The sequence below is a fragment of the Tasmannia lanceolata genome, unplaced genomic scaffold (assembly GCF_043159265.1).
Source record: "Tasmannia lanceolata isolate RefF3 unplaced genomic scaffold, GAP_Taslan_0.1 ptg000023l, whole genome shotgun sequence".
NCBI classification, from domain to species: domain Eukaryota; kingdom Viridiplantae; phylum Streptophyta; class Magnoliopsida; order Canellales; family Winteraceae; genus Tasmannia; species Tasmannia lanceolata.
The window spans coordinates 1,918,301-1,933,780 of NW_027518700.1; the positions used below are offsets into that span (position 1 = coordinate 1,918,301).

At 40.0% G+C, this 15,480-nt stretch overlaps 1 protein-coding gene across 10 annotated transcripts; it reads left to right on the top strand.

Moving 5' to 3' along the window:
- The first annotated feature begins 580 nt into the window (after positions 1 to 580).
- LOC143856106 (WEB family protein At1g12150-like) lies at positions 581 to 13,710 on the top strand. Of its 10 annotated transcripts, none has more exons than XM_077366174.1 (6): positions 584 to 743; positions 877 to 977; positions 1,169 to 1,279; positions 10,246 to 10,287; positions 10,720 to 10,904; positions 11,679 to 13,710. In XM_077366174.1, the coding sequence occupies exons 5-6, from the start codon at positions 10,734 to 10,736 to the stop codon at positions 13,452 to 13,454; spliced, it is 1,947 nt and encodes a 648-aa protein (XP_077222289.1). In that variant the 5' UTR covers positions 584 to 743; positions 877 to 977; positions 1,169 to 1,279; positions 10,246 to 10,287; positions 10,720 to 10,733; the 3' UTR covers positions 13,455 to 13,710. The 10 variants fall into 10 exon arrangements, with proteins under 10 accessions (XP_077222282.1, XP_077222285.1, XP_077222284.1 ...); XM_077366175.1 differs by having other exon boundaries at positions 1,214 to 1,279; XM_077366167.1 differs by having other exon boundaries at positions 581 to 977.
- Positions 13,711 to 15,480: the final 1,770 nt, after the last annotated feature.

The following is a 15,480-nucleotide window of genomic DNA, read 5'->3' on the forward strand; positions in this document are numbered from 1 at the left end:
CTATGGAGGAACTGCATATTATTATTTATGGAAACCTCTATAGATCCGAGGCTAGGATCATCCAATGGAAATGATTTTTGATGGGTGGCATATTTATAGTGTGTTCCATCACATGGATAGTTTAGAACATCCTATGATGTGGTTAAAATACAGGACTATAAGGGCTTACACCATATAAAATCTCGATCATTTTTTATTGGCACCCACGGGTCCACTCGGCCCGGCCCAGTTTTGACGGGTCAAATGCCTACCGGCCCTATGGGCAGGCCGGGTGGACCTGCGGGACTGGGTCATGTTTTGCCAGGTAAAATGCAAGTGTAGTGAAAAAGAAAAAAAGCAATAGGGCCCACATATTTGGGTGATCTTAACCATTCATTTGCCGGGCTCCGACATAGATATGCTGTGCCCCGAAAAATCTACTTCATAGGGTGATCTAATTGGAGGGTGAGGATCATCTTATGAAGAAGAAAATACCCTGGTCTGAGGGGTATTATAGACATTTCATTTATAAAAGTAACTAATTAAGAAAAGTTACTGAAAAACTAGAGGTTCAAACCTCTTGTTTTCTGTGCTGGCATTCTCTCTCATCCCTTCAAAATCGACATTTTTGGACGGTGGGAAAAGTAGTCCTGGCGCTGCTCCAGACTTGCAGGGATAAATAATAACCCCCAAATACCACTTTCAAACTTTCAAAACCCCCCCTTTTTTCCTATTCCCACCCCATAATTCTCTTCCAAAACCCCGTACGTTTTTTTCTCAAGCTTCAAAGACCTCGATTCCTCCTCTGCTTTTTTGTTTCCGTTCCCACTTTTCGTTTCGATTTCGAAAATTTCTAGGGTTTTATATTTATCAGAGCTTGGTTTTAGGGTTTGACAGATGGTTTTGAAGCTGAAAAATGGAGATTTTGGACGTATCTAAGGAGCGAAGGATCATCATTCGAGGAATTTCCTTTGCACTCAATTAGGCGATTTTTTCAGGTAGGTTTTTATTGGATTGCTTGAGATTTCGATTCAATTTGATGATCAGAACAGGTTAGGGTTAATATACGTTTTGCCCTAGCTAGAAGAATTGATTTTTTGAAGTTAATGAATTGATTTTTTGAAGTTAATATTTACTAGCATCCTCATCTATTACTTGCCAGTTTATTAGATTCTAATTGCAAACGCAGATGGTTTCTGGAGCTCTATTTACTTCATTGATTTCTGTTGGTTAGGGTTTAGGGCTCGTCGCATTTCGCTTTTTTATGGTGCTTTATTAGGGCATTGATTGATTGTTTCAGGTATGTTTCTTGTTTGTTGTTTTATACCACTATAGTTACTATTTGTTGTCTTTTCTTTTCTTTTTTAATGATATTATTTGTTGTCATTAGTTCTTTAATTTTTTATTAATTGCTGCATTAAAGAGGGAAATAAGATGCTGTATTCTAGAGGGAGAGAAGAAAGTGTGCTTGGTTAAAGAGTGGAGAAAGAGAGAGACATGTTTATTAGGGTATTATGTGAGCATTTTTATACATGCTAATTTTTTCACACCAAAAGACAAAAATACCCTTCATCACTGCTCCTCAATCTGGACCATAGATATTGATCATGCCCAGTTTGCCACACGTATATTGAAAAGGACCAACACCCACAACTTTCCACAACTTTAGTAAATACATCACCCGGTTGATCGTCTGATTTTACATGAGGCATTACAATCTGAAAGCTTAAGCTGTTAGAGTTGGTGTTATTTAATCATTTATACTTTAACATTAATAAAAAGATCGCAATGTAAAAGCCAATATGGTTTGCTGTTAATTTTAATCCATCAATTGTTTGTTTTTCTGTCATCCTTGCCGTCATTGTTGTTGATTTTAATCCATCTCTTGTTGTTTTATTATTGTCCATGTTGAAACTGCATGTAAGAAATATCTATAGGTCAAAATCCGTACGAAATATGAACAGGTTCTATTGGGATATTTTAGTTAGGTGATCCCAAGTGTCGCACCTTCTGATTGAAGGGTTTGGTTTCCAAGACACTGGTGGACGGTTTGACACGGTAGTTAGCTTAGCAAGCTACCGTCACTACATTAGCTTTCCTGCTGGTGCGAACTATGAGAAAGTCCCCTATGTCTTTGATCAAATCCATGCTCTCTGCAAAAGACTTGAAAACCCATATACAGTATCTCATTGTTTGTAGGGCCCATCAAACTTTGTTGAGTAGTCCACCAACATCCCATTTAATCAGTATCATTGTACTTCTCTCCTCTTCCAACCTAGAAAAGGTTGGGGAATTGCCGCCTCAATGGCTCACATGTCATCACACCAAGCATCAAGTCAAAATAGGATAATCTACCATCACTTAACCTGCCTGATAAAGATCTCATAGGTTGATCGACACCTCATCCATTGGCTAGATTTTTTTCCTCGTCACCTTCTTAAGCTAAAAGTTGCTTCATCCACTCTGCTTCTCTATTAAGTAGTTACCTAGTATTGATGTTGCTTTGTAACCATCACCATCTCTAACGTGCAAGTTTACGAGATCTTATCTTCCAAACCCATGTCATTCCAACTTCAACTTGAAAGCCTCATCCATGCCACCAAATACACTCTTTCTTAGTCCTTGGCTCCAACCTAACAACAAACTCTTTTGCCGTATTTGTCAGCTTTTGCTATTAGAATCATATAAATTGACAAGTAACGATGAAGATGCTAGTACTATCAACTTTGATATCTGAATTCTTCCAGGCTAGGGCAGAAGAATTGAGACCAATTCAATGAGTGAGTTGTGGTTTCTATTGCACATGCTATGTTGTCAAATGGTGAATTTCGAAATTGACCGAAATCCGGAACAAAATGGTATAATACCCCATTTTGTTCTGGTTTTCGGCTGAAACCGAAAAGTTTCGCACATTTCGAACGAAACGAAATTTACAACTAAGACTCACCCCCTTCCTATTTTCTATCGGTACTGAGACTTTGAGTCGGATGATTGACATAGCTAAGAGTTTTGGGTTGGTTGCTGGTTTTACTCTGGGCTCCTTGGCCGTTGAGATCTCTCGCTGATAGGATGATAGCTTGCTTTTTAGCAATGCAGATGTGTGGAAAGTGATGCATCTCAAGGCTGTTGTGAGGTGTTACGAGGCTATTTTCGGGAAACAGGTTAGCTTTTCCAAATCTTTGGTGATGGGCATCAAAATGGAAGAGAGCAACTTTAGTAGGCTGGACGAAATTTTGGGGTTCCACATTGGATTGCTGCCCAATTCCTACTTGGAGCTTCCACCATGCATCGGGTGGCCACTGGCCGCCAAAGGTCCTTTTTTAATGACGGCACCCAAAGGTCTTTGCAACCCTGTGGTGAAGAGTGGAAAATAAACTCTCCCTTGGACGAAATGTTTCCTATCCTTTGGAGGGAGAATCACATGCATCTAGGCAATTCTGGAAAAAGATTACCTTTTTACTATATGTGTCTCTTTCGGTGCCCCATTATGCTATCCGATGCATCGAGCAGCTACAGAGGAGGTTCTTGTGGAATGATAAAAGGGCAAGAGATACCATCGAGTCAGTCGGGAATATATGTGCAAACCGAAAATTGTTGGCTGTTTGGGCATTCGTAGTCTATGAACTACGAATGGAGCTCTCTAGTGTAAGTGGTTATGGAGATTTGTGGAGAAACAGGAGCATCTGTGGGGGAAGGTGATTGTTGAGAAATATGATGCTAGTTTTGAAGATTGTTCCATCAAATCGATAATATAGTGGAGTGGATTGTTCATTTTCGCAGGTTGTTCTTCGATAGAGAGACCATTTCTATGGTGGCTTTGGTGTCTCAATCGGAGTATGCAATCTTTAAACGGATGGGGGATGATCAAAGAGTTTGGATTTGGAACATTGGGTGTGTTCACTGTTATGTCTTATAGGGCGCCCTATTTCAGCTCTCTAGCTGACTAGGCGTGCCTGATCATCTTTGGCGCCTCCTAGGGTGTGTGCCTTTTGCTGGATCGTCTGTCTTTACAAAATTCTGGGCATGGACCACTTGCATAATAGACACAGGGTTATATCCACTTTATGCAACATGTGTGGCTCAAAGGAGATGATTGACCATTGGTTTATCATCTCAAATTTGCAAGAGATGTTTGGGATTTCATTTTTGACCTCTTAGCCACATTGCCGAGTTGTTTGATGCCTGATCTTTTGTTCCGTAGTCATCTAGAGGGAAAAAGTTGTGTGGTCTTTCCCTTCCCACCACCTTGTGATTGATTTGGAAAGAAGAGTTGTTTTTTCAAGGGCTCTAGCATGAATCTTGGGCACACTCAACAACGGAGTTTTTTCCACTCATCCAGTGGGTGATGAGCATCCCACATTTCAAAGCTTTAGATTCTTGCACTCAATTCTCTTGGGATGAAATCAAGCACAATTTTATTCACTCTCTTGCCAAACCTTCTTGATGGATCCCTCTGTTGTTGGGGTTCTTCAAACTCAATTTTGATTGCTCGAGGTTGGGGAAACCTTGGCCCTGCTAGAACAGGCTGTCTTCTACGCTTTGTGAAGTTTGAGGTTAAGTGGGCCTACTTGGGCCCAATTGGTGTGGCTGACTCTCATGTCACAAAAAACGGCGAGAACATGATTTTGGTTCAACGATAAAAATAATTTATCGCGATATCTTCAATTTATCATGAGATATTGATTTTCTCATGAATTTACCGCGATATAAATTCGCGACTTGACTTTAAAAAAAAAATTCTTCATCTCCTTCACTCTAAAATCGTGATTTTAAGAAAAAAAATCTCAAACATCCAAAAATCTTCAACCTAACCCTAATTTCAGGTTAAAAAGTTTTATATTTTATATTGGGCAATGATATTTTCACCCCCTCTGCATTACGCATGCGCTCCCCTTATAATGTGATTTGACGTCAAAAAGCGTTAAAGTTACCCACTTTTCACGTCAAATCACGTTATAAGGGTAGTGTGCGCGTAATGCGGGGGGAGTGAAAATATCATCTCCCTTTATATTTTTTAATATTTTATTTTTACCGTTTTTTTCCAATATAAACTCAAAAAAAAAAAAAAAAAAAAATTGAAATATCCCGAGATTTTCCCTTGCCAAGAAATTCCCGAGAATGATATTTCATATTTGTGACATAGGTTGACTCTAATAGGGCAAAAGCCCTTGCACTTCTACAAGGCATTCATCTTATGGACCGTTCTCTTCTTGATTCTTTGGTCGTGAATGGGGATTCTCTCAATATTATTAGATGGATTAAGGAATAGAAAGGTTTTCCATGGAGGTTTGTAGATGCGATCGAGGAAATTTTGGCACCTATCGAGGGCCATGCCACTTCTTTCTAGCATGTTTATCTTTTATCGAAATGTGAGTTAGATGCTTTGGCCCACAGTGGAGTTGGGAGAGATGCTTTCTTTATTCTTTCTTAGCATGCCACTTCTTCTCTTTTTCTTTTTTCTCTGCTTGTTTTTTGCTCTTTATCTTTCTCGACCATCTTGGTCTTGGGTCTTGTTCTTTTGTTTGATTTTAATACACTTACGTTAAAAAAACAATTTGTATTTGTATTTAAGAGAAATGTGAAATCAAAGTAGGTGATAAATTAGCCATAAGCTTTTGCATGGGAATAAAGGATTAAAGGTACCATTTCAAAAATTGGAATTCTCTAGATAGAATATGCGCCTGCTTGCGATAAAGTAGCCAGATGCTTTTGCATGAGAATAAAGGCTTAAAGATGTCACTTCAACAATTGGAATTGTCTAGATCGAATATGGGCATGTTAAAGAAGATGGGTACTGAAGGGACAGTAGAATTCCTGCAAGAGGTACGCTCCTTTAAGGTGGAATTCTCTAGATAGAATGTGTGCCTGTTTGCGATAAAGTAGCGAGATGCTTTTGCATGGGAGTAAAGGCTTAAAGGTATCACTTCAACAATTGAAATTGTCTAGATCTAATATGGGTTGTTAAAGAAGAAGATGGATACTGAAGGGACTTAAGAATTTCTGGAAGAGGTACGCTCCTTGGCGGAAAAAAGTAAGATATTGTGGAATATATCTTTAGCCGACCCCAACTAGTTTGGGACAAAGGCTTTGTTGAGTCAAGTTGAGTATTGTGGAATATATCTTTCCTTGCAGTTATCTGGGTGTTGTAGAAAGAAATGAATGCTAGAATATTTTAGGGGTATGGTAAGGGTTCCTCATATTTATCCTCTAAGGTGGTGGCGCTAACTATGTTCTTGGCTAAATCCCTCTCATGCTTACTGGAAAGCAAAATCAATTATTGTTCAAACCCCAAGCGTAAGCTGACTGGAAACATTATCCAATGCCTTTGATGCCTTTTCTTGTTTCAGTCGCTGCCACTTCTTCGCCACCTTGCTCCATTTTCCTCCCTCCCTCTACTATTCAATCATTTTTTTTTGAAATTTTAATCAATAAGAAATACTATTCAATCATTTTTAAGTGCTTTGAATACGAACCATTGGTGGCTCCACCTATTTGTGGGCATGGGCTTATCAACATCCTTCAATATTTGAGGAGAACCGTTTTTGTTTTTTGCCTCCAGTGCTACTGATTCTTGTTTTCTTTGAGAAAGAGAGGAACAACAATTAGCGAAGCATACTTCATTTTCTTTGGGAAAGAGGTGAACAACAATTAGCAAAGCATTCTTTGAATGACGGGAAGAATGTGAATGTAGTACCCACAAACCCACAAAGGCATTACACAAAGTAGGGGATTTGCACGTTCTGTGTCGCCTAAAGAGAAAACAGAGAGAAATGATGGGGCCACGCATCATTTCTCTCCAATGTGGGTTGACAATTCAGCTAAAATGAACACGACGTAAAACCTAAACGGAGAAACTCCAACTATGAGATGTGCTATCCTATGAGGAATGGTTTTAAATTTCAACCAATTTCGGATTTCGGTGAGGACCGAAACCGAAACGTACTGAAACCGAAATTCTCAAAATTTACCAAATCTCGTTCGAAATTTTGGGAATTTCGTCGAAATTTGTAATAAAATAATATTTTTTATTCCGTTAAAGAATTTCAAACGAAAAATTCGGTCGAAATTTCGCCCTAAATTTCAGGATTTCGGCTGAAATTTCGGTTTCGGATAAGTCCGAAATTTTAGCCGAAACCGAAATTTAAAACCATGTTATGAGGTCCATAGGCATCTCTTCGATAATTTTCTATTTGTCTTGCAACGACTTGAAATTGCCTATTTGTAGGTGAAGCTAAGTAGAGAATGTTCGTTAGAGTTTCTGCAAACCAGTTGCTAATCCAGCGCTAGAAGCTTCGGTCGAGGTGAGATCTCTTTTAAACTTAACTCAACTAAGCCTTTGTCCCAAACTAGTTGGGGTCGGCGAGTTGAGATCTCTTTTAATATTTCTAAATTGGCAAAGGGAATTAGACATTTTCTCACTCAATCTTTCTATCCGCAGGCGTTGTGAAATGATGCTAACATTAGGGTTGATATACAATTCCTATATTATCTTCATATTAAATGCCCTAGAGCATTAAGCACGTCTCCTCTACCGTACTGCTCCGTCCCGCAAAGGGAATTCCTTTGCATATCTTCACATTCAGTTGGGGCCACTGCTCATTTTGCATTAATTTTACCTATGGGGCTTGGTCAAAGTGAATGCCAGGTAACTGATTCATCAGGGCCACTCCACATTTTATGAGCTTCGAAGGGCAAATAGGTGTTAGAGTTACACATTCTTCCAAACACCCCTGTAAACAATTGCCAATTCCATGTCCTTGTTTGTAAGTGATTCATCAGGGCCACTCCACTTCACATTTTATGAGCTTCGAAGGGAAAATAGGTGTTAAGACTCACACATTCTTCCAAACACCCCTGTAAACAACTCCCAATTCCTCATTTCCACCTCATTGTATTCTTTCCTTGAAGGTGGTGATTTTGCCTCTTGTGCTAGGGAGGGAGAGAAACTTTATTGCTGAGTATCGAGAAAGGGGTGGAATGACCAAGTTAGGGGGTGAAAATACAAGCGGATGGAAAAATGAGCACCCGTGTTTCAATTTTGTCATTTAGCTACATGAAATTGTCGGCAAGTTGGATCTTTCCATGATCCCAAAATCTGCCCCTTGTGTTTTTCTGATACCAGCACATTTCCCAATGTAAGTCTCATAGCTTGATGCATATCACGAAAGGGACATAGGGTGATTTTATTCTTTTTTGAGTTAAGTTAGTCTAGGTTGGTTTTTGTTTATGTTTTGGTAAAATTCTTATACTTTGTTTTATGTTTATTTATGTTTGAAGGATGGGGCACATCATTAATGTGCCTTAGTGGTATTTTATGTAATTAAGTGAAGTTGAATCTTATAAAAGGAATGGAAGCCGTGGGGTTAGGTGATCAACTCGCATGAAATATTTCCCCCCTCTCTTTGTTATTTCTTCTATTCTACTCCTTTCTTTTTCCTTCCTCTTCTTCTATAAAATTTACTTGTGAATGGTTAATTAAAAGTTCAACATGGTAACCCTAGCCTTACAATAACTACATCTTTCCACCTATAGAGTTCCTAAAACTTAACCCCAATTGTTTCTCTATCCTAATTCGAAACCCTGGCCATAAAACGAGTCAGAATCCTAGCCAAATCCTTGAACCCTAATTCCTGCCATTTTAAAAAATTCATGCCATTCTTGTAACTTAATCCTAATCCAAATCCTTAACTTCATTCAAACCCTAACCCCCTTCTTTTACTTGAACTCAAATCCACCCTTTGAGCCATTTGTGTTTGAATGCAGGGGTTTTAGTTTCGGTTAGATTTTGATTTTGGTCTCCACGGATACAGTCATACAGACACGTTTCGGTTTTTGTTAGAAAATTCGGAGGAAATACTATAAAATCACGGAAATATATGGAGACATATGCGTATGGTAGAATTTTAAGATCAAATTTCATGAAATGCTAGAATAAGCACAAACACACCCTTAGAAACCATCACATAAGCAAGATCACCATCCATAATGGTTTAACAAAATCAAACGCCTAGTTTGTTTTTTTTAGAGCTGTATATTCTTGGGTTCCATTATTGAGTTTCAACAATTTTTTTCCCGAACCCTAGCCTTTATCCTACCATTCCATCAATTCCCTTATTCTTGAAACCGTAGCACTTTTTCTTCTTCTGTGGACCACTCCTTTGTGAATTCTTGTGCTTTTGTTTGTGACTGTTGCACGTTCCTGAAGGGTGGAATGTTGCACATTCATGAAGTGTGGAATGTTGCACATTCGTGAGGATGCTATTGTCTCTTTCATGGACGTTGTGTTGTTGTATGAGGATTACTACACCTTTATGTTTGGACTGTGGACTACCCTCATGTGGAGTATACTACCTTGCTGCCCCAACCCATGACTGTGTTGTGTATATGAAAACTTGACCGCAATGCAGGCTACTTCGCTTGTCGTATGGACCGTTATGCCTTTGGATATTTATTTGTTCCAAGCTGGGCATAGATAATGTCTATGCTCCAGCTTGAGGGGAGTGTAGAGAGTTTAGTCTAGGTTTGCTTATGTTTATGTTTTGGTGAAATGCTGGTACTCATTATTTTGTTTATTTATGTTTGAAGGAAGGGCCCCATCATTAATGGCCCTTTGTAGTGTTTTATGTAATTAAGTGAAGTTGAATATTATAAAGAAATGGAAGTCGTATCATTCAAAAAAAAGAAAGAAAGAAAGAAAGAAAGAAGAAAGAAATGGAAGTCGTGGGGTTGGATGAACAATTCCCAAAAAATATTCAATCAATTAATTCCCTCTAATTCTTTCTTCTTGCTTCTCTTCTACTTCTTTAGTCATCTCCCTGTCTCTTTGTATATATGATTTGCATGTTGATTCATAATTAAAACTTCAACAAAATTAATAACTTACATACCCAGGCATTACCTTCTCTGAAATCAAAATGCAGTGTAGGGCACATTGTTTGCCAAATTTTCACCCATAAGAACGATGAACTAATATGTATGCTTGTGCTTCCATGATTCCCTTGTCTAACACTTCATGTACATTAAAGACAACACATGTCCATGTCAAAGTTACATAGATAGTGTAACAAATCATGAAGGGAACTGATATCTCGTATGCAGGAATTGCCTTATGGTAAATCAAACATTGTTTTGCGAAGCTCATTCTAACCAAATTTTTGGCAATGAGAAATGACTGATGTTTACCTAGTAATTGCAACTGTAAATTCCTTTCTTGATTCCATGGGATGAGTTGCAATTTGCTAACTGTGAACCTGAATGTCAAAATAGGCAACAGTGGTCTAGCCCATTGAAGCAGACTACTAGGCTGGGGTAAGCAAAACTTTCTTGGTCCGTCCAATTCGTCATTGAATGTCTGTCTGTGCCTATTTTTGTTAGCTGTCTATTCTCTGGCAACTGATTTGAGAGTGACAATAAAATTATTAGTGCAACTTTAGCTTATGGCCCGCCCATGGTGGCTCATGAAATGGATGATCTGGATCTAATACTCGTGTACCACATGCACAATTTTGGACTGAGGGGACATCAATATTTGGCATCCTTCATTGATCCCCCAGGCCGCCTTGTGTTTTTACTGCGTAGTATTCTGGAATCAGTTTCTCCCATTGATTGCTTCCCCTTTTTTATTCTAAAATCTGAATTAACTTGGGAAATTTAATATTCTAGAGTACATATAATTGTTATATTTTCCAATATCAGCTGACGATGCCGTGTTCTGATCCATTTGGCTGGTGTGCTTTGTAGAAAAAGAGCAGATAATGGGTATAAAAGCTGGTCAAAATGCCAATGATTCTTCAAAAGCAGTGGTGGGAGAGATTGACACCAGAGCACCATTTCAATCTGTCAAAGCTGCTGTCAGCTTATTTGGCGAAGGAGCCATTTCAGCTGAGAAAGCTACTGTGAAGAAGCCAAAGCCTCTCCTGACGGAGGTATTTTTTTATGCTAAAGTAATTTGTTGAAAATTGTAATAGGGTCAAGGTGTTTTTTAATCAATGTTTAAAAACTTGGACTATAACAAGGACTCGGTAAAACACTAAAACCTAGTCTACTCAGGCAAGTCGATGAAGTCAACTTTTCATTAACCCGTGCAGCTCAAAGGAGTTTTTGATTGACTCGGTAGGGCCAAACTTGTACTTTAATGAGAACCTGGTCAAGGCAAAACTAAGTTGACTTGGTTGAGTGACTAGCGGAGTTTTTAAATAATGTTTCTAATAACGATGCAGCGATCTGTTAGGTTTGTTACCACTGATTGGAAGGAATTAGTGAAATCACACTTGGTCTAAGAAACTGACAGAGATGCCCCTGGATGGCAATGAAAATATATGAACGCATTAGAAACTTGTACAGGCCCCGCTAAATAGTTCTTTCACTTCATCAGTGGTATGACTTGACACATCATCTAATATCAGGTCTAATGAGGTATTGCTAAAATATCCGATGATTTTGCAGGGTTTTCAGCAATATAATTGGTTTATAGATAATCAAATTACTTTGTTTGCTAGATAACCAGATTTCTTCATTGGCTAGTTTGCTCTTAAGTTTTCAATTTTATAGGAGCCATAAAACCCAAAAAGCATTTTACACTGGATTTTCCACGTACTTTATCCGGCAAAATAGTTTGATCCTGGAATTTTATGAAGTTTCTAATGAGGTACGCATGGCGTATAATTTCTGTTTCTTAACTTCTGATTGATTTGTAACAGAGAATATTGGCAAAGGAGACACAGCTCCACTTGGCTCAAAAAGAGCTAAACAAGTTCAAGGAACAGCTGAAGAATGCTGAGACCACCAGGGCCCAAGCACTTGTCGAGCTTGAAAAGGCTAAAGGAACGGTCGAGGATTTGTCCAACAAGCTTGGAACCATAAATGAGTCCAAAGAGTCAATGATCAAAGCCACGGAAACAGCAAAGAATCAAGCCAAGCAATTCGAAAATGCCAACTCTGGTGAACCTACAACCAATGGTGGTTCCTGGAAACATGAATTAGATAATGCAAGAGAACAATACTCAGTTGCCATAACTGAACTCAATTCTGCAAAACAGGAACTCTGGAAAATCCGACAGGATTTTGAGGCGTCCATGGACGCAAAAGTTTCTGCATTCCGTCAAGCAGAAGAAGCAGAGCATGTCACCGAGGCAAATGAGGAGAGGACCACTGAACTCTCAAAGGAGATTGCCTCTGTGCAAGAGTCACTTTTGCACATCCAGCTCGCGTCTGTTCAAACCCAACAAGAGCGCGCAAATATTCTTTCTGAAAAAGATGCTCACCGACAGTCCTGTAGACTTGCTGTGGAAGAAACAGAAAAGAAGTTGAAATCTTTGAAGAAAGAGTTTGATCCTGAACTGGCCAGGAGTCTAGAGGAGAAGCTCGCAGAATCGACGGCCGAGATTGGAAGTTTGCAGAAGGAAATGGAAAAGGCCAGGGTTTCTGATCAAGATGTGGTCCAAATTGTTACCACAGAGCTTGATGATGCTAAAGGGACTTTGCAGAAAGTTGCTGAAGAAGAGAGCGTTCTCAGAAACTTGACAGAGTCCCTTAAGCAGGAGATTGAGTGTCTGAAAAAACAACATTTGGAACTGAAGGAAAAGGAAGCAGAAGCTGAGTCCATTGCTGGGAACCTGCACGTAAAGCTCCGTAAAAGCAAGGCCGAGCTCAAGGACGCACTTGCTAGAGAAGCAAAGTCAAGAGGTGCGTCCGAAGATGTGATCTCAACCCTCCAACAGCTCTCGGCAGAATCTGAGAATGCGAGAATAGAAGCTGAAACAATGAAGAAAAAAGCCGAGGAGCTGAAAAAAGAAGCTGAATCAAATCGAATTGCATTAGAAGAGGCAGAGAAAAATCTACAATTTGCCATGAAAGATGCAGAAGAGGCGAAGGTTGCTGAGGCAGAAGCCCTCAATCAGATCAAAATCTTATCTGAGAAAACAAATTTAGCTCGATCATCTACATCGGAATCTGGTGCCCAGATCACCATTTCCACAGAGGAGTACGAGTCTCTAAGCAGGAAAGCTGAGGAATCAAATAAGTTGGTGGAAATGAAGGTTGAGGCTGCGTTGGCTCAGGTGGAAGCCATTAAAGCGAGTGAGAATGAAGCACTGAAGAAACTAGAAGCCACTCAGAAGGAAATTGAAGAGATGAAGGCTTCAACTGAGGAGGCCTTAAAGAGGGCAGAAATGGCAGAGGCGGCAAAGAGGGCGGTGGAAGGGGAGATGAGGAGGTGGCGCGAACGAGAGCAGAAGAGGGCAGCAGAGGCTGCCACTCGGATTCTGGCCGAGACCGAGACGTCTTCAGAGGCCTCTCCGCCGAGGTCCAGAGTTCTAAAGGCAATCCCATCAGAGAAGGGAGAAGGAGTTCAGACGATGGAGAGGACAGTCACAAAAAAAACTCTTTTGCCTAATCTCAGTGGCATCTTCCAAAGGAAGAAAAACCAGGTTGAAGGTGGTTCACCGTCTTATCTTCCCGGCGAGAAACCAATGTGAGTTCTATTTAAACAAGTTTAACTGTTTGCAGGTGTGATTGAGTAGGTAAAATTGTGTAGGCTTTCCTTGTGTATAGTTAAGGGCTGTAGAATCTCCTTCTGTTCTGTTTTTTGTATTGTGTAATTTAAATTCAATGCTGTTTTAAATCCAGATGAAGTAGAAATTGGTTCTGCCAGAATGAGAGCTCAAGTTTCTAAGAAGAAATGTGATGTAGGACGCTCTTATTATTGTTTTTATCTCCTTTTAGTTAGTTTAATTTTTGGGTCTCTCTAATAAATTAGTTTATTTTTTCCTTAGGCAATGTTCACTTGCCTTATTGAGAAAGCCATAGAAAGGAAAGTACCCATTTTTTTCCCGAGAATTGGGTTTTCCCACTGTTCTCTTCTTTACTCGGGAAAACTTCAAATATTAGGTGGCTTTTAATTATACTAACGTGGAAAATCCACTTTCTCGCCAAATACGAGATTCACTTTCTCGCCAAAACAGCAAGAAAATCATTTTCCTTTCCCACGCGAGAAAATTTGTCGGGGTTCACTTGAGTGAAACTCGTTTTTGGAGAAAAGAAACCCTAAACCCACATTCGTCTTCTCCGGTCAACCTCTCCGGCGATCGCCTCTTCTCCGGCCAGACTTCTCTCCGGCAACGCCCCCTCTCCCTCGAGACTGGTTTCCGTCAGGAGGTACTCCCCCGCTCGGTCTATTTGGAATATTTCTCCATATCTACCTACCATCACATTTTTTCAAATTTTTTTTCCTGCAAAAATGGGGGATCTGCCTCTCTCTCTCTCTCTCTCTCTCTCTCTCTCTCTCCTGTTTTTTGGAAACCCATTTTTTCATGAAAAGAATATAGTGTTTTTAACACAGATTTTTCCAGAAATGTGGTTTGAGTTGCTGCCTCCTTCGGCAATGGCAGAAATGGGGTTTGAGGTGTTGGGAAGAAATGGGTTGGTTCTATTGGGAAGAAATGGGTTGAATCTGTTGGGATGAAATGAGTTGGCTCTATTTCAAGAATGGGTGACTTCTTCTCAATGGCAGAAATGAGGTTTGAGCTGCTCTCTCCTTTGGCAAAAATGGGGTCCCTCACTGGTTCGCGTACATTTTTTTCTGAAAAAAAAATCCTCGGTTCACTTACATATCCCTCGCTTTCTGGGCAAGTGAACAGCTAGAAAGTAAGGAAAAATCAGTTTCTTTTTCTTTCTTTTCCATGTTGCCACGTCAGATTCCTTTCCTTTGTTGCAGCGGGAAAACAAGTGAACAGAGCCTTAAGAAATTGGGTTTGTCTTTTCCTCACGCCTCCGCTGCGTCAAAATCTAACTTGGTTGAAGAAAAATATGAAAGTGAACCGAAGAATGACTAACATTCACCAATACCCGCCTTTTCGCCTTCGAAACATGGACGGCAATCTACAAATCCTTCGGGGTTATGTGGGTAATGCATAACCGAATAACGAAGACACTCATCCACTGGAGTGGAATATTCAATGGATGCCTTGGACAATTGATGTGGTCTGCTGTTCCTATGCAATTTTGTGGCAATTTAGACTGAATGTAATTCCAGAATTTCCCATGGAAAGGTGAGGACATGGCAGCACGTTCTATTAGATATCAAGCTATTTATTATAGCGTGGGTCCGAACTTTGAAGAAATGGCAGAATTCCTTATTCAGTGGGGACGGTGCTACGACAGTGGATCACGGTGACCAAGGAAAGAAAGGTATCCTCTCAAATCACACCGAGAGGTGGTAGCTCGCTCGGTAATCCGAGTATGGCGGGTATCGGTGGATTAATCAGGAACGCTGAGGGGGACATTGTCATGAGTTTCTCGGGTCGGCTGGGATTTGTGAGGCAAACGTGGCTGAGGCTAAGGCATTATTAGTCGGCCTACAACGGTACATACCAACAACATTTTGGGGCCGTTGATCGTCGAAGGTGCTTCCGCTAATGCAATTTGCCTGGGCGCAGAATCGAAGTGGTGGGCCGTGGAGACTCCACATGATCCTTGACAAGATTTGGGATTTAGTTCAGGATT

Coding starts and splice junctions, on each gene's coding strand:
- LOC143856106 (XM_077366167.1), top strand. CDS start 10,734: ATGGGTATAAAAGCTGGTCAAAATGCCAATGATTCTTCAAAAGCAGTG. Junction 10,905..11,678: donor CAAAGCCTCTCCTGACGGAG/GTATTTTTTTAT, acceptor GATTTGTAACAG/AGAATATTGGCAAAGGAGAC.